The sequence below is a fragment of the Danio rerio genome, chromosome 13 (assembly GCF_049306965.1).
Source record: "Danio rerio strain Tuebingen ecotype United States chromosome 13, GRCz12tu, whole genome shotgun sequence".
Classification (NCBI taxonomy): Eukaryota; Metazoa; Chordata; class Actinopteri; order Cypriniformes; family Danionidae; genus Danio; species Danio rerio.
In genome coordinates this window covers 36735724-36758227 of record NC_133188.1, presented here as the reverse complement: position 1 = coordinate 36758227, position 22504 = coordinate 36735724, and the positions used below count along the sequence as shown (strand labels likewise).

The window sequence follows — 22504 nt, the reverse complement described above, 5'->3', positions numbered from 1 at the left end:
ATAGATATCAGCAGAACTGCGGTTCGACAACGGAAGTAGTTTTTTTTTTTTACATGCGGAAGAAACGAAAACATGGTGTCAACAAGTAAGGCTGTTATTCATTTGTGGTTTTGAAGAGTTTAGTAAATGAAAGTATCGCCTTGGAATGTATGAATAACAGATTGATTCATTCCTATTTGTACAAATTAATAATTTGTCATTTGTTGACTTACAATCAAACATGTTAATTTCAGACCAGTGCAAGTGTCTGTCTTAATAAATGTTTCGTCCAGGTGAAGTGTTTTGTCTGTTGTTGGTCGCAATCTTGTGGGGAGGCACAAACCCGTTCCTTAAAAAAGGCACAGAGGGCATTGAGGAAGTTCAGAAGAAAAACAAACTCCTCCAGTTTCTAGCTGAGCTCAAATTTCTCTTTCTCAACTTCAAGGTGTGTTTTATTATTTATAATAATCTTTTTAGTATTTATTAAGTCTTAGGAGCTTACACTTTGGATATAATAATACCATTTTATTTTTTTATAGTATTTAGTGCCATTCCTGTTGAACCAAAGTGGATCATTAGTGTTTTACTTCACACTCGCTTCTACAGGTAAGAAATGTGTTTTGTTGTGTTTATTATTATTATTATTTACAATCTATGCTGATAAAGCTATAATAAAGCTTGATTCAGTCTCATACATTTTATAATAATTGTTCTTGAGATTTTGACTGTTCAGTGTGATAGACTCTCTGGAAATGATATACAATGTTTAATCAAATTGCCAAAATCTATATTGTGTACGCCAAATGGGATGCAAATAACCATTTATATTACTAATTAGTTGTTATGTTAACTGTATGGATTTTAACTATTCAATTTAAACATCAGGCATACAGTATACACACACCACAGTCAATTTGCAACCATGGAAAACTTTATCAGTTCTTTGTTTTATTTTGACATTTTTTACTGAACTGTATCATAAACCAACCTTTAATAATATACAATAGCAAGAAAACGATTTATCTTCATTGTTGGACACTTACATTTACAGTGCTCAGCTTATATAAGTACACCCCTTACAAATCTGTCTTTTAAATTACAAGCTATACAATATTATATTTGTGCATATACATTAGATATGTCAGTACTGAAGCCAAATCTGGAGCTTATCTTACAAAATAACTAACGATAACTGTCCAAAAACTAGTACACCCAAATTTATATGTAATAGAAAAAAATTTAATACAAATTTTAAAAAGAGGAAAAATCAAGAGAAACAAAAACAAAAATTTAGTTAAAATTTTGTAGTTTGTAACTTATTTTTTGCTATATTTTTTGTATTATCTTTCAATTTCTAAATATGTTTGATGTATAAAATTTTGTTTTAATAAATATATTAGGGCACTGTATATAGTGCGGTTTATTTTATTTGAAAATAAATAATAAATATTTTATTTTGAATTATATATATATATATATATATATATTTTTTTTTTTTTTTTTTTTTTTTTTTTCTCCAAGACTCCCTGACATTTTTAATAAATAGGGGTGCCACACTAAGGGACAAAAAATTATTTTATAGTGGTTCCAAAAAATAGTAAACAAAAAATGTAACGTGCACGTCTTCGGCTTCACAAAGGGTTTCTGTCACATGATCTTAAATTAAGTACACCAAAAAATAAACGAATGAATGTTTTCCGTGGAATCGCTCATTGTAAAAAAAAATAGCATATAGTGTAAATTCCTATGTTTTTAAAAGTATGTGGATGAAAAAAATGATTGGCATTTACTAATATAAGCACATATAATATTAGTTCTGAGGTATTTATGAATGATTTTCTGTTCTGTAATTTATTGAACTATTGTTGAGACTTAAGTTTTGAGATTTGGCTCAAAAGTGTTTAAAAATGTAATAACAGAAGTTTTATTACAAGAAGTCCATGGAAGACAAAGAAATGATTGACCATTTTCAGCTTTTTAAATGATTACATTACTAATTCTATTCATTTTTTTTGTCATGTGCAACACTGAAAATGCTAACTCTCGTCAACAGCCCTCTTACACATATTAGCTGACATGAGCTTTTAAAAGCTGTTTGTTCTGCAGATCTGTCTTTGGCAGTGCCTGTGGTCAACTCCCTCACATTTCTGTTTACATTGCTGATGGGTAAAGTGCTTGGAGAAGAGTTTGGAGGAAAAGGTAAGTAGCTTTTCGCATTAATAACATTTCTTTTTTTCTAGCCATGCAGTTTTTTTTACTCACTGTCTCTATTAATGCAGGGGCCATAATGGGTATGTTACTCATCATGTGTGGGGTGACGGTGTGTGTCCTGAGTTCTGTCTCTGAGACGCACGGCATTGGAGCCCGAAACATAAGTGAGACCTAAAATATGGACTGAAAGGTAAACGTGGAGAAAGTTTTATCTGCATCAGCCACATCAATGTTTGAAGGTAGTAAGATTATGTGCTGCTTCATTTTCAGTATGTGCCATGACTGGAGGACTTTATATTTGTACTTGAACTATCTTGGTGAAATCCAAATGTTTTGCACTTTATGTGGATTGTGGAGCATACGAAGATAAATGTGTGTATAATATTATTAACTGACATTTTTAATATATTTGTATTAATAATGTGAAAGTGGTCTGTGTTGGATACTTTTATTTGAATTGTCTTTTACAATCAGATGTCATATTTTTTGAAACGGAAGGAATAAAAATGATAAGAAGCATACGTCTCGGTGGATGTCTGCATGCTGTGAGGTCAGGGTACATTATTTGAAAGGCATTGTTCACCAATATGATGTTCATTTGACAGCCATGTCCATGTTCAGAGAATGTGTGTGGATTGCCTCAATCTTGTGCATCTTCAGCAGCCTGACGAGGTGAATCAGCATCTCTGTGTGTTTGTTCATCATGGGATCTCCTAATCTACACACAGCAAAGGCATGCGTTCATATGGTTAATGCTTATATATAATATTTACAAACAAATATGTACATCAGGCAGATGTAATTTACATGATCTGTATAAGTATAAAAAAGGACCTGTTGATGGATGACCATGAAAGACTGCACATATTTTTTATTTTACTGTTTAACTTCCATGTGAGCAAGTGCATAATAAAATACAAACTATGCACCAAGTTTACTGGACACCTACAGTACAAACACCTATTTTAAAACAAACATGTTTTGTGAACACTTACGCTGTCTGTTAGTGCTCTAGATTTGCCAATTTTAAACCGCTAAATGACTACTTTTGGCGCAAACATGCATTCACAATGGTATAAACAATTATAGGGGTGAAATGTATCAAAATGTATATCAAATGTAGGTCAACTGTATATTTACATTATCTATTATTTTAATTAGTAATATTTATTTAATATACAGATCAGAGCAAACTATTTCTTAACAATTATCAGAACCCCTCATACATCTTTTTTTGATGTTCTTCAGGGGGATCAAGTGTTAATTAGGGGGTCAGACCTTCCCAAACTTCATGTAATTCACATCCTGAGCGTAAGGTACAGAAGATTAAATGTATATTTTGTACTTTATTTTTTTATGCCTTAATTGTACATATTAACATATAGAGCACTTTGTTTTACATTTGAATTTTTTTAATTATTTCACTGGATATTTACTGTCATTTAAACACAAGAATAGTTATGGATGAACATTACCAGAAAAGAATAAATGGTCCTGAAAATTTATCATATTTAATATTGTTTGTGGTCAAAAATGATCATACTAAACAAAAAGGAAACATCTAATGCATCTAATGGGAAGTTTTAGTACCCTAAAATCTTTAAAAAAAAAGTAATTAATAAAGATACTGAACTCAATTTTGAGGCACAACTCAATTTTAAACTTTAATGTTTAAAAATATAAGTTTAAAAACTTTTTTAAATTCACTTTACCTGTTTGCCTCTTCAGTAATAATCTGACAAATGGTTTAAAAAAGGTTTATGAAAGTTTTGTTGGAACAAGTTGTAAATTAAAGTTACAGATCTATACTCAAAACGTTACAAGGAATTTAGTAGATTATAACTTGCATAATAATGATTGAGTGCCATACAATTTCCTATAAACACAATATTTCTGTAGGGAATTATATGATAAAGACAGCACCATTTGGTTAAAGAAACACGTTAGTACCTTCTAAAAGGGTATCACCCAGTGACAGATTGGTAACATTTTATCTGAGAATATACCATCAGTAGTTACATAACTGAAATGGTAAATGCTGCAGAATACATGGTTAAAAACATTAAATAAAAAGTATTAAACTGATTAACCGACAGGCTCCTGCTGTGTTTCTTCATGTCGTGGGGAAAGACGGAGAGATGATGACGATGATGATCTGGAATGGTGTGACTCCTGATTGTAAACAGAATAAAAATATTTCAAATAATTGTTGGATTTAAGTTTTAAAAAAGGCAGACCACACTTTACTAATATACTTAAAAACAGAGCTATTATTGTATTAGATTAGAATATAAAAGCTGTTGTCCAACGTGCATAATCTTACGCTCTCATATTTGTTTGTCTCATGCGGAGGTGTGTGTTCCTGTGGTGTTTCTCTCTGTGGAGCTGACGTGTCATCCCATGTCTGTATCTCAGATGCAGCAAATTCTCTTTCAGGGAGCTCCTCATCCTCCACAATTTCTGCTTCTCTCTGACATAATAAACAAAGTGTGTTTCTTTCTCTTTTCAATAAAACACTATGATTCAATGATGTTTATTGTTATTTATTTCACTTATTATATCAAATGGTGGATCTGCATTATACATTTATTTGCAGAAGGACACTTTTAATACATTTTTTCCCTTATTAAAGCAATATATTTCACTATAACAAACGTGGAGGTAAAACCAACCAATCATTCTGCAAGCACAAAGTTTATATATTTCAATTAATCATTCATTTAATGTTTAATTAGCATCCAACAAATGTAATAATTATTAATTCAATAAGAGTTTCTATATAATTCTTACAAAAATATTAAGGGTCAAACAGATGCAGGTCCATGTGTAGCATTTTATTAAAGTTCAGCATAGAAACATGTACTCAACGTTAGCAGATCAACAGGGAAATACAAAAACATAAACATGACCAAGCTGAGGTCACTGCGGGCAGTAAACAATCCAAAAAAAAAGAATACAGTTCAAAGGTCAAGCAACAGAAAGGCAGATAGAAACAATGGAAAACTGCTTGGAATTGACAGCCGGTGCAAATCAAGACGTCACACTGGTAAAAGGGAAAGAGCGTGTATATATAGGGGAGCAAAGTGGAATCAGCTGTTAGAGTAATCAGTCCCAGGCATAAGAGAATATGGGAGTTGAAGTCGGAATAGTATCGGTTAGAATTTGGGCAACTACTCCTTCCCATAGATTAGGGTTAAAGGAAGAAGCAAGGGACTCATTTACAACAATTACACTACAATGTACAACAACCAATACAGGGGGATGAGCTTCAAGAATGTAACCCATTACACAGAAGAAGAAAAAGAGCCTGTTTGTGGTTTTGGTGTTCTGTTGAGAATGTCTTGTGAGTTCACGGTTAACATACTCTGACTGACTGAACTTAACCCCAGCAGTTTTGAAACCAATATATCTTAAGTAAGGCAGTTTAGAGTTAATCAATTGAGACGCCTGGATTCAGCAAATGGTAAGTTTAAAGGGTAGTTCATCCAAAAATTCGCAATAATTCACTTGTTCCAAACCTGTTTGAGTTTCTTTCTTCTGTTGGACAAAAGAGAAGGTACTTTGAAGAAACCTGTAATGATTAACTTCATAGTGTTTGTTGTTTTCCAAATGGTTACAGGTTTCCAACTTTTTTTGTGTGTGTGTTAAACAGAATAAAGAAACTCTTAAAGGATTGGAACCACTTGTGGGACAATACACTCTCAGAAATAAAGGTATCCGAGCTGTCAATGGTGTGGTACCTTTTCAAAAGGTAAAAAAAGGTCCATTTATTACCTCAAGAATACATATTAGTACCTAAAAAGTACAAAAGTGTTCCTCTTAAAATTTTTAGGTGCTACTATGAGCTTTTGAGGTACCAATATGAACCCTTTAAGTACAAACATGTACCTTTTGAAAAGGTACCACCCCTGTGATAGCTTGCGTACCTTTATTTCTGAGAGCATAATTAGTGAATGAATTTTCATTTCTGAAATCTCTGGAACATGCCCCAAATGAGATGAAAATAGACAAAGGCATGCAGTGAGTGAAGAGTACCTGGTCAACAGGAAGCTCCACAGCTGTGTTTTCATCCTCGGTGACCTCCTCAGCACCTCGAACTTCCTCCCTCATTGTGCTCTCAGATGCCTTGAACACACTGGGCTCTGAAATCATGAAACTTTAACAGCTAGTATTCTCAGTCCCTGAACAATTACACATTTTAATTACAAAGATATGACATTGTAGTAAACATTCCTCTGTTTGCAGCTAACAAAATTTAAGTTTACAGAATATAATTGATTTGAATTAATTGCTAATTAATTAAATAAAGGTTAAAGAAAATTTCACAAATCACTAGTTCTTGGTTTTAATGCAATTAAAAAAAATCATTCCTTCTTTTTCTGCCCTTGGGTTGTGGTGCTTTTTTCATTGATTTGTTTTATGTTTCACCTGTTATGACTTTAGGTGTTGGTCTGTGTACAGGTTGTTGCCTGCGGACTCTCACAGGTCTGGCATAGAAAACAGAGTTCTCCCCCTCTCGTTCTGCTCTTCTTCCTCTCCTCTTCACTGGCTGAGGGGAACTCTCCCGCTCCGCATCGTCTCCAGTGGACTTCACACGTCTTCCTTCCCTCTGAAAACAGACACCATTCACAGGATGAGTGTGATACATTCACCATTGAGGGTCAGTGATCTGAGGGATTTTGATTTTGGTTGAGTGATGATAAAAAAGTAATGGATGCTGCTTTATGAATAATGGATTGTGGCTATGATTAAAATTGTTTGGTGTATGACAGAAACTCGGTAATGTAATCACACATACTAGCAGATAATTACGTGCTAATTGTAAAATGATGTGGAGAGTCTTTGGTTTTTATTTTACCTCTGGAGAATTGAGGAGAGTAGAGTCACTGTGAGTGTCCTGGGGAAACATCTTTCTACTCTGAGTCAGATCGTCATAGGAGAACAATAAGGAACTTCAATAGAACAATTTGTCTCATTAAAATTGTATAGGTCTGACACATTAAAAATAAATATACAGGGAAGGTTACAAGTCTGAGGTCAATTAAATTAAAAAATTAAAAAGTCTGGGAATAATAAATAAATACAGAAATTTCTGTAAACCTTTTTACGCAAATAAATATACTTTAATAATTTGTAAATAGAAAACAAATAATAGGCCATTTTCTCAGAGATGTTGTCTTCTATATACTAACTGCACTGTATAATAATGGTGGATAGTACCTCAATTCTTCTGTGCAATCCTCTGTCTCCTGCATAATGTCTACAGTGAAAACAGACAGATAACACTTTAATACTTCTAAAAGATATCTGTTATGCTTATCAAGGCTGAATCTACAGGCTCGAAAATACAATCAAATTGTATTGTACATAACAAAAATTGTATATATAAGTGTATATATAATATATTTATATATTATTTAATATAATTTTATATATATATATATATATATATATATATATATATATATATATATATATATATATATATATATATATATACACACACACTACTTGACAAAAGTCTTGTCACCCATCAAAGTTTTAGGGACAACAAATAGTAACTCGAATTCTAGTTGATCATTTGGTATCAGAATTGATCTCTAGATTTTGCTTATTTTACCAAAATACAAAAGGACAAAAGTCATGTCACTTAAATGAAATAATGTAGAGTATAGAATATAAAGTCATGGTGCAGTGGAAAAATTAATGTTGTATATGACTCCTATGAGCTTGGAGGACTGCATTCATACATCTCTGCAATGGCTCAAATAGCTTATTAATAAACTCATCTGGAATGGCAAAGAATGCGTTCATGAAGGACTTTAAGAGTTCATCAAGATTCTTTGGATTGATCTTCAATGCCTCCTCTTTTATCTTACCCAAGACATGCTCAATAATGTTCATGTCTGGTGAGTGGGCTGGCCAATCCTGGAGCACCTTGACCTTCTTTGCTTTCAGGAACTTTAATGTGGAGGCTGAAGTATGAGGAGAGCTATCCTGCTATGGAAATTGCCCTCTCCTGTGGTTTGTAATGTAATGAGCAGCACAAATGTCTTAATACCTCAGGCTATTGATGTTGCCATTTATTCTGCAGATCTTTCGCACGCCCCCATACTAAATGTAACCCCAAACCATGATTTTTCCTTGACCAAACTTGACTGATTTCGGTTAGAATCTTGGGTCAATGAGGGTGCCAATAGGTCTTCTGTGGTATTTGTGATGATTGATGATTCATCAAAAAATAAATAAATCAACCTCCAGCCACTTTTCCTAATGATCAACTAGAAGTCAAGGTATTACTTTTACATTATGTACATAAACTTAAATGTGATTTATTACTGAGTAAATCTGAATTTTCAACATTTTTGGAAACTGTGGGTTTTTTTTTAACAATACAAAAGCCATTACTGTCAGTTTAATCAATTTAATGCATTTTGCCTAATAAAGGAGGTAAAAAATGTACAAACCCCAAACTTTTTAATGGTAATGAAAATATCCATAAAAATTAAACTATTGTTGATCCCAATAATCCATCATCAATATCATCATCACCTGTCGGCACTGCTGCCTGTTGCTTTATTCAGCAATATCTCCACATATGGGAGTTTCTTGAATCTTTCTGATCCCACAGCAACATAGCATTGCCCAGTCTCCAGCTCCTCTGCGGAGGTCACCGTGAAGCCCTCCAGAGTACAGATCCTAAAAAGTAAAAAGGTAAACTACGCTCAATCAAAACAACCTAACTATGTGTGACAACAAAAACAACCTGCTTCATAATCCGATTATGAAACATACAGCATGACATGAATACCTGCGCACAGCTCCAGTACGAAGCATGGCTTTTTCTGAAATGAGGCTCAGGATCTGCTCGAGATTTTTCAGCATGTGTCGAGGAATGATCAGACGCATGGCAGGACTGAGGATGTCCCCGTTTCTAAACACACTGTAGATGAGAATGAAGAATGAGCTGAGATTCAACCAAAACTGATTTAAGCGTAGAATTCATCCATGTGTGTTGAAATCTAAGAGTTCTCACTGAATGATGCAAGGAAGAGTGATGACCTTTCTCCATTTCGCAGACACGTTAGGCCTGGCAAGTGTTTTAGACTGTGAAAAAGAGTTATATATTATTAATGGCCAATTAAGTGTATTATTTACACCGAACGGCCACTTTATTAGGTACACCATTGCTAGTAACCAGATTTAGACTCAGTATATCGAATGCAGCTCACAAATATATACTTTTATACATGAAAAAAGACAAACAAAAACAGAATAAAGAGTATTAGTGAAAGAAGGTCAAGTCAATTCTTGAGAAAGACTCAACATCAATGCAAAAGCATTGACATAAAGGACACAAAAATGTAATTTAATGACAATTAACTCATTTCCACACAGCAGAATGCATCTCTCATTTAACTTTGCAGCCCCTTTATTATAAAATGACTGCAAATCAGAATGTCTTGGCCCTTAACTCATGCGTTAGCTGTGTAATAAGCAGGATAATGCAAAGCCAGTGATTTTCCGTCATTGTAAATGAAAGAAGTGCGTGTGTGTGTCGATGCTGAGTCAGTGTCCCCTGCTCTCAGGGCTATTATCAACAGTGGTTTTAGCAGCTCTGTGTGCAGCATTAAAGGGTCAGGCACTAAAACATGCCCCAACAAGCTTTCTGGCATGATAACACTAATAAGTGCGTCTCCCCTGGCCTTTTATTGTTGGAAAGGACAATAACTCCCCTCTCCTCCTCTTTATGGCACTTCAGCTAAGCATCCACAGCAACATCAAAACACAAACACAAAATATATACATTCATAGAGCTGTATGCTTTGTGAATTAAAAAAAAGTCACAAATAAAAAAGTAACGAGCACTGAATTGTCACGGATATACCTGGGTTGGTTCAACAGCTTTCTTCAGTCCTGCGCTCAGATAACTAAACATACACACAAAAAAACACATGAATAAATCAATGACACTCACTCACAATGGCATGACAGATCACATGAAGGGCTTCACTTTGGGATCTGCTTTTCCATTTGATTATCAGGTAAGTTTTAAGATCTTTTTCTGTGAATTTAAGTGTTTAGGTGTTTTCTTTAAATAACTACAGTAATGAAATAATACAGTTCTCTTTGAATAATTTATACTTAAATCTACATTCATGCAAGCTGATGCATTTCCTAATGTTAACAATTGAAACCTTACTGTATAGTATTACTACTTGATTTGATGTTTTGTTAAGGTAACAAAATATGTAACCTCACCGTTAGGGATGCACGATATATCGGCAGTCATATCAATATCAGCTATTCATTCATTCATTTTTATTTCAGCTTAGTCCCTTTATAATTCTAGGGTCGACACTGCGGAATGAACCGCCAACTTATCACCTTCTTGCTGTGAGGCGATCGTGCTACCCACTGCACCATCATGCTGACCCCAAAAATGCTATTTTTGATGTTATGGTTATCGATCCGATATCAAAATTTGGCCGATATATTTAAGCCGCTAAATGACAAAATTGTACAGAACTGCCTGCCTTGTAAGCACGAGAGAATCTTACGGGAGTGCAGTAATAAAAGTGTCAAATGACTAACAATTGTACATTACTGTAACACTTTTCATTTGAGAACATTTGAGCTGGTTTGAGTTATTAGTTCTTTCATTTTCATTTTATTTTTTATTTAACATATATTTATTTAACTTGTTTGTTAATTAAATCCAGTTTTGTCATTTAACCTGTTATTTTTATGCAACTGTCTGAAGAAAAGGAAATAATTAATTCTTGCCATGCTGATTTATGTGAAATCGTGAATATAGGTCTATATAATCACTTTATGCTTTGAGTAGGATATTCTACGATTAACTTTTCTAAAGTTTTTAAAATAAAATTGTTGTAGTTGTTCACTGCATCCAAATATAAAATTTTAAAAAATATTTATATTTATCGGCCTTTATATCAGTTTTCGGCCTCCAAATCTAAAGATTTATCGGTATCAGCCAAAAAATCCATATCGGTGCATCCCTACTCAGAGTAAATGTTAAAGAACAGCATAATTTTAGATTCAGACAGATTTAATTATAAAGGAGTTTGCACTTACTCTAGTTTCTTAAAGCGTTCAGACCCCGCAGCCACATACTGCGCCCCCTGCTGTAGGTCACCAAGATCTGCGACCCGGTGGCCGTATCGCGGTGTATAGAGAGTTCGAACGGCTAGCGGAGCTCCGATATTGAGAGTGATGTCATTAAGTAATGCATCCATGGTGGCGATCTGCCTCTGGTTTACCACAAATCTCCTTCCTGACCAGACAAGATGTATACATATTTAAAAACATAATAATAATTATATCATATGTATGGAAATACGGAAAGTTACAAATGAAAGGGGCTCCATGTAGAATTCAAAAATATTATTGGAATTATATAATAATCTATGTTATGGTGCTGTTAAGTGAAATGCAGAATTAAATTGCTAGAGACTATATTCAAAATAAACTGATTCTGATTATTACATACTGCAAATAATAATAATACTTAGTTGGAAAGACCTTCAATATACTTTAAACAAAACATCTGATGTGTTCTATGCTGATGTGAGAGAAGTTTAGATGAATATGTTTATATGTGCTGCACTATTTCCTTGTAATAACAAATTAAGCACACAACAAAATAATAGCAATGTGAAAACATGATCATAGCGAATATGTCGAAATGTCTTCAAAAAATTATAATTTTACAACAAATAAATCAAAACGAACATGGTTCTTGTAGTTCACCATGGTTTTTGCTACACTTACCATTGTTTACCTGTGGAAATTGTATCTGTGGTTATAGAAATAGTTATCAAAAGATTGCTCCACATTTACTATAATGAAACCAAGGTTAGGTTTCATAAGGGAAACTCTGCAATTCACTTGCATCATGTTAACAGCTGAGGTAATTAACTTACGATGTTAAGACAGTATAATCAAAACTTATTTTTGAGACCTAAGCCTATTCTTTACATGACACATTGATGGTAACAGTACATAAGAGCTATTTGAGCATTGTTCTTTTGAACATTGTATAACCATTTGTTTAGTGTCATAGACTAGAAAAGAGGCTCTTAGAAGAATAAATGTCACATTGTTTTGAAAGTCTCAGAAATTATATATAAAGTTTCATCCCTGCATGGAGAAAATAAAAACAGAAACCATTACAGAAGTGAGGAATTTTCCCTTCAAATACCACTAAATACAATACAAACAATCAGATTTTACCCATCAAAACCAAAATGATTTATGACATATTCCATTACGATTTTAGAATTAGCATACCACCCAAAGGCAAAAAACTCCAAAGAACCAAAACAGTTTCCATTATAACCATTAACCCATTACCAATTCTACAACAGTTTCCATTGTTTGCTTGTTTTTTTAAGCTGGGATTTACATGCTGTTCACACATTTGCAAGAAAACAGTAATTAATACATAAAACTCTGTACATTCAGCCATAATAATTATGAGCTACATATAACATTTTAAGCATGTGAACCAAAATAATCTAATCAAGGCTATTAAAAAATCTATTCCAACCTGAAAAGAAGGGGTCTCCATTTCTATAGACCATCACACTCTTGACTGGAGGCAGGTGACTAGTGACACCGGTGGATGCCATGACCTTAAATTAATCACATTAACACACACCTATAAAATAAACACAGAGAGAAGCTCAAACAAAATAATACTGTTTGCCAACAATAACAATAAGACTATAAATCCAATTACATATAAGAGATGCACAAATACAGATCCACGTGCTTATTTTACGTCAAATTAACAAACGTAAAAATACTTACAAAGCAACCCTACTTTTCAGTTGATCACCTGGAGAAAATCTGTGAGTTCATCTGGCCTGTTATCTGCGGTTGTGCTGATTTTTATTCAGTGTTTATTTCTTATAGTAAAGCAGTGTGTGTGAGAGAGAGACTCCCTCCCGTTCACGATGTTTCCTGGTCGCCATGGCAGCATCCCTAACTATGGCGGCAACAACAAGACGAGAGGGAGGGGAAGAGGGTTAGAGAGAGGTTAAAAGACATACTTCACTTAATTAATGACATTTTTATCTCAAGACAGTTCCTCACTTAATCTACTCGAATAAAGAATAAAATATTTTAAGAAAATCCGACCTTCAAAACGGCTGTATGCAGGGTTGTGCGAAAATCTGAAAGTGTGTGTTTGAAGAGGTTGCTCATTTGGAGAATTATGCCTCTTATCATCACCCAAAGACCAGAGAACAAAAGCATTTAAACAGAGGGATGTAAATAACATCTGTGGAGAGATAAAGAAAAGAAAAAATGCCTGTCTGATTTGCAATGCTTTTTATTATTATGTTAAGTTTTAGAAAGTATTTTAAGAATATTCAGGTTGTATTTGGCAGACTTTAATAGGTGATTTATTTTCAAACAATAAAATTTCACATGTAAATCTGGTCTTCTACGTTTAAACATTTGTGATGGCTGCTTTTTCCCCGCATTCCTCAGTTTATATTTCTGTACTCAGAAGAAAGAAACAAATGGGTTTTGAGGTGGAGTAAAAGAAAATGATGACAGAATTCAAACATTTTGGTGAACTCCTTTAATCAGAAATTGATCAGTTTTTTAAAGGAAAAATTACTATTTGCATAATTTTAAAAACAAAATGTCATGTTAAAAAATAAAGCACTATACAATAAGCAATTATACAATAATGAATGTTTTTTTTACATTAAAATGGTCACTAGTTCAAATTGTTAAAAATAAAACATAACGAGCAATTTTTAAAAGAAAACATAAGTTTTTAGATTATATGAGCGCCACAGTTGGGATTCCTGTAATTCAGATTTATTTTGCCGACTGTCTGTTGTCAAGCTGAGTCATGTTTTATTCCTTTAAACCTTTTCGGATCACCTTGTTATACAAGTGTGCATAATAGATCGATATAATCCCCAGTCAATAAGCAATAACAGAGTTTTAACAAAAAAATTACATAGCTTTAAGATTTGCTACTATATATTGTTTTAAGTGATTATTACTGCATGAATTAAGTTTAAAGTCAGTATGAACCAAAATTTGCTAAGACTTTTAGAAGGACTAAGTTACTGTGAGGTTAGTTTTAGGGTTGTAGTATACAAACAAAATAGGTTGGACGTGTCATTTACAAGACAGTAAATAAATGAAAACTCCAGGAGCCCACTTGGAGCTCAAGTCCCACCCATTTGGAGCTGGCTCTGACCTATTTATACCCTTTTCCAGTATGTTGTACTTTTTACCAAAACAGAATATTGTGAATAGAAGGGCTTTTTTGTGCATCCATACACTGTAAAACCCCAAAATGTTAAGGTAACTCAAACCATTTGAGGAAACCAATTGCAACAAACCACTTAAGTTCAAAAACTAATCCTAATGAGTATTGTGATCTTAATCTATTTAAGTAAAGAGTTAAAAACATTTAATAATAAGCCATCAAAGTGATGTCAACAGAAAAGGACCACCACTCCAAATACAAAAGAAAATGGTCTGACTTTGACTGAAGATTACAAAAACAAATTTTTTACAGTGGATTAACTTTCACAGATTAATAGTTCACCTAAAGATTAACAATGTATTAACATAGTAAATTTTGATTTCACACAGACTTTAGTTTTATAAGGAGAGCCATATGACAGTAGTTTATGCATTTAATATTGTTACGACCCTGGTCTAAAATGTCAAGAGAGGACCCACAGAAAAATATAAATAAACAAAAAAAGTGTTCTCTACCCAGACACCTATATAAAACTAAATACACCTTATAACAGAAATAAAAATACAAAAACTACTCCTGACTCTCTAACTATATATATATAATATTTTCCCTTGTTTATATATATATATATATATATATATATATATATATATATATATATATATATATATATATATATATATATATATACATATACATATATAAAAACAAGGAAAAATATTTACAGAAAAGTGTGGCGTCCAACCCAACACTGCCTCTCACCGTGTATATACAAAGTACAGTGTTTACAATAACGAACAAACTAAAAACAAACAGAAAATGTATTATCACCCACCTCTAAAGAGTAGAAGTCATACTTCCACAATGTCCTATAAATATGATTTGTGCAAGTCGAAGAGGGTCAAGGAAATACAGATTATTTAATATTATGTAAAAAAATAAAAATAAAAATACAATTTGTAAAAATTTAAATCTAAAATGTAAAAAAAAAGCTATACAGTGCAAATATTAGTTGAGAGTATAATAACAGTCTGTGAGAGCTATCCAGAACTAAACTGTATTGGTTTTGTGTAACACATAAACAGTAATCTTACACAATCTCCATCCAAGTGCACCTTGTGTTTATTTATGAAATATCACCTCTATAAGATTATTCAAATTTATCATGGACAAAACAAGCTCATAAATAAACATTTATTTACAACATTGCTGAAACATTCAGTGCTGTGAGTGTTACAGAGTAACTAATAAGAATATTATCCCTGAATATATTGGTCCACTTCTGAACTGGTCCAGAATCAGTGTGACACATCCATTCTCTGTTTGAGAGTGAGATACTGCAAAAGAGCAGATCAGATCATTTTTATGAGACTAAAACATACATGCATGTCCATACACACTTTATTCTCATTATTAGGATGTTTCCAATCTTTTTTTTATATTTGAAGAATTGTCATTCAGTGTAACAATAGTTTATAAACCAAGATAGACTTGCCAGGCAGATTTAGAACAAGAATAATTTGAATCAAGAAATTACTTTGTCAAGGACCTCACTGAAGCACCAAAATACTAATTCATTTAAACAAATTTTAAAAATGTAATAAATGTCAAATTTTAGTCTTTGTACATGAATATATCTATTATACTGTATGAGTATGGAACATAACGTCACCCATGTATTAAAATGGTTCTCACAAAAGCTATATATTCATTCATTCCTTCACTTTCTTTTCAGCTGAGTCCCTTTATTAATCAGGGGTCGCCACTGCGAAATGGACCGCCTACTTATCCAGCATGTTTTACACAGTGGATGCCCCTCCAGCAGCTCGAACCAGCAACCTTCTTGGTGTGAGGCAATTGTGCTACCCACTGCGCCTCCGTGCTGCCAATAAGCTATATATGTGTGAATAGAATAAATAAACTTTCCATTGATATATGATATGTTAGGATATGACTATTTTAAATAATAATAACAATAAAAAAGTACTTTAAAGTTGTCCAAGGTTTTTACTTATACATATTACAACTCTAAAATTTAGTTTTGATATAGTTATGGTGTAAAATTTCATACAGTTATATATACACATTCCATTTTGTAAATTTATTTTGATGTAGAAAGTGAAATGGGACATCTAATATTAGATAAACATTAGCAAATATTGATAAGAGCATATCAACTTTTCTCACTTTCTTTCTGCTACTGATGGCTTGCTGAATCCACAGCAGCTCCATGGCCAAAGTGCTCCTCTGCTGCTTCAGAGACTCAGGAGTGTGTGTTGTGTCTTTTAAAAGTGTATGCAAACCTGGTCCTGCTGGGAAAAAAAACACAAACATCTAAAGTCCCCATCTGACTTCTAAAATCTTTTTTTTATCCTGTTAATTAAAATCTCATTTCGAAGCACCTGTCTGAAATAAACTGCTCTGTCTGACATCAGAATTCAGATCACTGCAAAGTGTAGAGCAATCATCCATCAGGTTTTGAATGACCATGATGTCTCCTCTTTTATCCTCAACATCATCCACATGTGTGGAAGTTTCACTTCTGGCTGCTTCAGGAGCTTCGTCTTTCTCTGGTACATGGATGTCAGACTGTGGGAGACATTTCTCACATTCCTCATTCTGTTCCTTCTCTGAGCGATCCAAAAGGTCATGGCACTGAATCCTAGAGCGTTCATACCGCAGCAGCAGGCTTTCCTATAGCATACAGAACATTTATATTAATAAATTTAGTACTACAATGTTTTTCAACCACATTTCTGGAGGACTACCAGCTCTTTACATTTTCCATGTTTCTTAACTAAACACACCTGATTCAGATCATCTGCTCATTAGCAAAAAACCTGTAATGGGTGTGACAGAAAAAGGAATCATCATGTAGTGCTGGTGGTCCTCCAGGAACACGGTTAAGAAACACTGTTTTATTAGACATGATTATATTGTATGAAAATCTGGGATAGTTCACCACCCAATCAATTCTGTCATTGTTTACGTTTAGTTTTTCGTTTTTTGAAGACACAAAATTTTATGAAGAATTTTGGAATTTTTGTGTATTTCTTTTTGTCCATCTATAAAAGTCAGTGTCAAACAATTTCAAACATTCTTTAAAATGTCTTCTTTTGTGACTATTATAGGCCAACTATTGTACAGTGGATCAATAATATTTCTGTCTGTTAAGCGATAGAAAAGATTACCTGCAAATTCGGATTTTGACTATTTACTAAATGAAAGAGGAAAGAAGAAATGACCTGAAATTGATTTGCCTCATCTACATATTACACATATTTCCTGAAATTTATTTAAATAAACCAATGTCATATAGTTATCTGGTGCACGTCTTCTATGGATGATTTGTATTTTCATTTATTTCTTCCAACTGTTTTATTATATGCATATATATAGTCATGTTTTTCTTAAATCTCTATATTTCCTTTTTTTTTTCTTTTTCAGTTGAACTACCCAAAAGGTAAGATATGAGCATGCCCACATGGTATCTACGCGTGCGCAATCTGCAGATTTTTAATTCATCATCAAGTCTACTTATTTACTTGTGTAAATGTGTGTAAATTTATATTAATTCAGTTTTTAATTTTATTTAATTTCAGTAAAATCATTGACTAATATGAAAATGTTGATTTGATTAGTTTACAATACAGTTTGTAAAGTAATATTTTCGGTCTATTAGTAGATATATTACATATAAGACTTGCTTTGATAACAAAAACAAGTGGATGTAATTGGATTTGCATTATAACCATTAAATAAAACTTAAAAATGTATTATTTTTATTTCATATATTCAGTTTTTAGTTATGATACTCCTATTATCATTCCGTATAAATCCACAGATTTTGTTTTTTAAATTCTCTGCAGAAATAGCAAAAAAATGTCCGCAGATTCCGTCTGGCCCTATTCAGAGAAGCTCACCGTGTCAGTGAAGTGAGGTCTGGGAATAATGTTTCCTCTCCACTGCAGGTGATCCAATCCTCCATCAATTTCTTGCACAATGTCCTCAAACTGAGCCTGAACCAAACTCAGTCCTCTTCTCATCACACAACCACGACAGTGAGCCTGGAAAAAAAAGTGTATATTACCTTTAACGTTGCTCTCCTGATATTGGGACTTAACCGAACACCTAAATTTTGTTAAGTTCAGATGACTTAAGTGATTTACAGTTCATAAGTAAAGTTACAAAATTGTATTAAATGGAAAAGAAACAATAAAGTATCAGAATTTGAATCTCATAATAGATTTGCTTATAAAAATATAACGTTACAGGCTACATGAAATGAACTTAGTGACTGTGAACAAACAAAGAATTGCGTAGAACATCTAACGTTAACAAATAAAGCCTCAGTTAGATAAACTATCATATTGTCTCAAAAATTAATGACACTTCAACTTGGAGGTAAAATCAATACTATAATAATACCTGAAACTGAGTTAACGTCTGAATCCATTTCTGTTCGTTCATAGCGCCGCTGTTTGTTTGTGCGTTTCTTCCCTTACAGATACACCGAAGATCAGTCTCGATATCAGCTCACTGCCGCCACCCACTGCTTGGAGGAGCTTTTGGCTTTATTAGCGATACTATGCCCTGCCTGTGACACGTACTTTTTGTGAAGAAAAAGTATATTTTATGGTTACAGTAGGAAAAAATGCACAAAAGCACGCACATCAATGTAAAATGGGGGCTCAGCCAAACATCAAGAAGTACAAAAATATAAAGGCAGCAAAACAAAAGCTCCAAAAATATGAATGTATTAACTTAAAAAGGCTATCACAACAGAGAAGGCAAGCTGTGTGACATTCAATATAATATTGCACTCATTGGTTTACTTGCCTAATTTAAACGTGAATAGTTTTGAATGCTCATATTTAAATGGTGCATGCTTGTGAACATTTAACAAAAACTCAAGTGAAACATTTAGAAATACTTCACATTTTTGGGTCTTAAAATGCCTTGACATTCTTATTTTAACCATGCTTTCAGAAAAAAAAATGATATGTTTGGAGCTTCAACTACCATTTGCTAATACACAATTTTAATACAAATACCATAGTTAAACTAGTGTAGAAAAAAATAACGGTTTGTTTGTGGTTATCATATAACTTTAATAATCATGTTTTTTAATTGTTGTAAAATCCATGGTTCATTTTTTTTTTTTTATTAAGGATAGTCCACAGAGATCTTAATTCAGAGTCTTAAATAATTGGATTTCTAACAATGAAAATATAGAAAAATATAGAAAATTAAGTTTACAATTAAATAGATATCAGTGAATTCAGATGTTATATTTCTGAGATATCTGCTTTTTAATAATAAACTCACTTCATTTTTTTCATGTAAATTACCTTCATAAATCCTGGAGAACAAACATTTTTTCTTTCATTAAATCCCTTAAAAGACAACACTTTTAAACCTTACAGGAATCATCCAGTCGGTCTTTTGCAATACGCATTTAATTTAAAACATTTTTATTGACATTTTGTCATTTGAAACACTGATTAGAGCCCAATAAATGCACTTTACGGTGTACAACTCCAACACCATACCACCACAAGTAAGTTGACTAAATGAGTGAATTGTTTCATAGGTTTTATTAGAGCATACAAATAGAAAACAGTATACAGTATGCACTGATAAACAAAACATAGACAAAAAAGCAAAGCAAATATATTTAAAATACACAAAACTATACAGAAAGAACGCAAATGTCATTTTTAACTGACACATTTAATGCTTTTGGCTCAGGCGATGAGTGAAGAGAAAACAGCCTGTATGCGTGCTGATGCAGGATCAGCTTCTGCCATCAATCACTCTGATATTCATTTAATCAGATTGCCCCTTAAGGCATCAGTACTGACTAGAATTATCTGGAGGTAGGCATTGCATGTCTGCTATGAAGTGAACTTGTATAAACTATCTGCTGCAGATCTTTTGCATTTCTATAAACCTGTCCTGTAGTTGTGCTGAAACTAAAAATAGGAAAATTGATTTTTTTGGGGAACGTTATCGAGGGTTGTGGAAATTATGGAGCTGCATTTATGTACTCCTGAGCATCAATATAACTGACTGAGGCTGCAGGCTTCAAATACACTGTAATTTAATTAACAGGCTCCATATTTTGTGATTCACGTGGATTTTCTGTATATTTATGGCTGTGATTAGCATTATGTGACCTCGATGTCTCTGTGGATTTTTGATGTTAAACATTCAACTATGCAATTTACACTGTGACTTTTCCTGACATCTTAATAGTTTGAAACAATATATTGAGTATGATATCTTATAATATGATATCTTATAATGTAAAATCAGATAAGTTAAATTAACTCAAACAGTTTAGAGCAAACCAATTACGGCAAACCATTTAAGTTTTGAAACCAATATATTAGACATTATTTGTGTTGATATCGTCAAACAGTTAGAGTAGTAATAGCATGAATTAAGTCCAAATAACACTATGGCTACTGAAATGGTTTGGTATTGCTTCTAGCATTAGAGCTACAACACAAACAAACAGAATTAATTAATTTATAACTCATTTTGTTTGAGTTCTGCTTAATTGGTTAATGAGTTACCGTAACTCTTTTTCATTAAGTCAAAGTAATTTGAAATTATTAAATTAAACTAACTTATTTCATTTGGTCCCTGCTGAAAAAACAGCTTAAACCAGCCTAGGCTGGGTGGCTGGATTTAGCTGGTCGACCAGCCAGGTTTTAGAGGGGTTTTGGCCAATTCCAGGCTGAATATAGCCAATTTCAGCCTGGTCTTAGCTGGTCAGGCAGGGAGATGACCAGCTAAAAGCAGCTTGACCAGCCTAGCCAGGCTGGGAGTCCAGCCAAAACCAGTTATGTCTAACTTAAACCAACTTAGCTGGTCATTTTTCAGCCTGGTCTAAGCTGTTTTTATCAGCAGGATGGTTTTCACTGTTGGGTTTCACAGTGTACCCAGCAGGCACACAACATTATAAGACTGTATTATTAGGTTGGATAGGTCAGGTGACCAAATTTCAATGTCTAGCCAGCATCTAAGAACAATGTTGTTTTGACATCTAATAACGACGTCAAATGATGTTGTTGGACTTTGGACATTGAGGTCAACCTAACGCTGGGTTCTGACCTCAACCCGATTTTTATTTCCAAACAAAATCCAACATCCCCATGACGTTGGGGTACAATGTCAATATGACGTCATGTTGACATCCTGTGCCTGCAGGGTATAAATAGAGAATTAAAATACTAAAATAACACAAAGTACTGGCAGTTTATTGCCAGGTTTTGGTACAGTAATTTACAACCCCAACCCAGGCAATATTTAACTTCAAATTATTCAAAATGTCAAAATAAGTCACGTTTACAAACTTTTTTAACATCAAATGTTCTGAGAGGAAAAATCAAGGTTCCATAATGTAATTGAAAAGCATAAATGAAACAACAAAATAAAAAAGGTTGTTAATTTATGAAATTTTTTACAGTGTACAACCATGTGCCATATTAGGAAATAGAATCAGGTCATATCCAATTTCCCAAATCTAACCTAACATTTCATATGCTTGATCACCATTATGCTTTTAGTTTAGTTTTGTACAAAGATAACACACAAATACTGTATCCATCAGTGCCATCAAGAACAACAAACAACTTCTATCATAAGTGTTCCTATAGATCAACAACATTAAGCTATATCCGAATCTCTATATAAGTTACATGTCTATTTCAATGTACAAGCATCTAAAAAAAGGTCCATTACCATCACTTGTAGAGTCTCGTGAAGACTTTACGGTCAAACACAAGAATGTAACCTGGACATTGAAAAAGAGGCACTAAGATCCATGATCTCAAACAGTCCTGAGTGAGTTTAGAGCTCCTCTACAGCTGATACAACAACACTGCAGAAAACACTGATCAAATACTGAATAAAACTCTAGTGTGTATGTGCTGATTGACTGATATTATAAAGCCTTTTCATTCACTTCTTCCATTCTGGAAAGAATGTGAGGATTCTAGACCCCAGATTTATTTATTTTTACTTCTGTTCGTTTTTAAAAGA

At 33.2% G+C, this 22504-nt stretch overlaps 3 protein-coding genes across 26 annotated transcripts; 1 reads left to right on the top strand and 2 right to left on the bottom strand.

Annotated features, from left to right (window-relative positions):
* Positions 1–51: 51 nt before the first annotated feature.
* Positions 52–2708, top strand: tmem234 (transmembrane protein 234). Of its 3 annotated transcripts, NM_001243151.1 has the most exons (6): positions 52–85; positions 273–424; positions 519–585; positions 2086–2178; positions 2259–2380; positions 2461–2708. In NM_001243151.1, exons 1-5 carry the CDS (start codon positions 73–75, stop codon positions 2363–2365), a joined length of 432 nt encoding a protein of 143 aa, NP_001230080.1. In that variant the 5' UTR covers positions 52–72; the 3' UTR covers positions 2366–2380; positions 2461–2708. The 3 variants fall into 3 exon arrangements, with proteins under 3 accessions (NP_001230080.1, NP_001230081.1, NP_001230082.1); NM_001243152.1 differs by having other exon boundaries at positions 2259–2708; NM_001243153.1 differs by having other exon boundaries at positions 52–424; positions 2259–2708.
* dcdc2b (doublecortin domain containing 2B) lies at positions 2623–13190 on the bottom strand. 16 transcript variants are annotated; one of them, XM_017358765.4, is made up of 14 exons: positions 13027–13190; positions 12764–12874; positions 11290–11488; positions 10079–10121; positions 9227–9297; positions 9002–9133; positions 8743–8889; positions 7411–7450; positions 7049–7108; positions 6619–6799; positions 6226–6332; positions 4514–4660; positions 4281–4362; positions 2623–2908 (listed from the first exon to the last, which is right to left on the bottom strand). In XM_017358765.4, exons 2-14 carry the CDS (start codon positions 12843–12845, stop codon positions 2904–2906), a joined length of 1296 nt encoding a protein of 431 aa, XP_017214254.1. In that variant the 5' UTR covers positions 12846–12874; positions 13027–13190; the 3' UTR covers positions 2623–2903. The 16 variants fall into 16 exon arrangements, with proteins under 16 accessions (XP_017214254.1, XP_021336284.1, XP_073775784.1 ...); XM_021480609.2 differs by having other exon boundaries at positions 4285–4362; XM_073919683.1 differs by having other exon boundaries at positions 7049–7087.
* Positions 13191–13356: 166 nt separating this feature from the next.
* On the bottom strand, positions 13357–18999 carry iqcc (IQ motif containing C). 7 transcript variants are annotated; one of them, XR_012388712.1, is made up of 7 exons: positions 18881–18999; positions 18376–18519; positions 16855–17146; positions 16640–16764; positions 15710–15789; positions 15288–15336; positions 13357–13498 (listed from the first exon to the last, which is right to left on the bottom strand). XR_012388712.1 is itself a non-coding variant. In XM_073920024.1 (6 exons), the coding sequence occupies exons 1-5, from the start codon at positions 18920–18922 to the stop codon at positions 15751–15753; spliced, it is 639 nt and encodes a 212-aa protein (XP_073776125.1). In that variant the 5' UTR covers positions 18923–18999; the 3' UTR covers positions 15288–15342; positions 15710–15750. The 7 variants fall into 7 exon arrangements, 4 of the variants coding, with proteins under 4 accessions (XP_073776125.1, XP_073776124.1, XP_005156958.1 ...); XR_012388713.1 differs by having other exon boundaries at positions 13435–13498; positions 15288–15342; XR_012388714.1 differs by having other exon boundaries at positions 13435–13498; positions 16640–16761.
* Between the last annotated feature and the right edge of the window lie 3505 nt (positions 19000–22504).

Excerpts from the sequence above, each read along its gene's own strand:
- tmem234 (NM_001243151.1), top strand. Across the intron at positions 425-518 it reads TTCTCTTTCTCAACTTCAAG|TATTTAGTGCCATTCCTGTT; the intron begins GTGTGTTTTATT and ends ATTTTTTTATAG. Across the intron at positions 2,179-2,258 it reads AGAAGAGTTTGGAGGAAAAG|GGGCCATAATGGGTATGTTA; the intron begins GTAAGTAGCTTT and ends CTATTAATGCAG.
- iqcc (NM_001145621.1), bottom strand. The coding sequence starts at position 18,922 with ATGAACGAACAGAAATGGATTCAGACGTTAACTCAGTTTCAG. Across the intron at positions 18,520-18,880 it reads AGACGTTAACTCAGTTTCAG|GCTCACTGTCGTGGTTGTGT; the intron begins GTATTATTATAG and ends TTTTTTTTCCAG. Across the intron at positions 16,765-16,854 it reads GAGCAGTTTATTTCAGACAG|CAGGACCAGGTTTGCATACA; the intron begins GTGCTTCGAAAT and ends TTTTTTTCCCAG.
- dcdc2b (XM_021480609.2), bottom strand. The coding sequence starts at position 12,845 with ATGGCATCCACCGGTGTCACTAGTCACCTGCCTCCAGTCAAGAGTGTG. Across the intron at positions 9,134-9,226 it reads ACTCTTCCTTGCATCATTCA|TGTGTTTAGAAACGGGGACA; the intron begins GTGAGAACTCTT and ends TCTCATCTACAG. Across the intron at positions 2,909-4,284 it reads AAGAAACACAGCAGGAGCCT|ATTAGGAGATCCCATGATGA; the intron begins GTCGGTTAATCA and ends TGCTGTGTGTAG.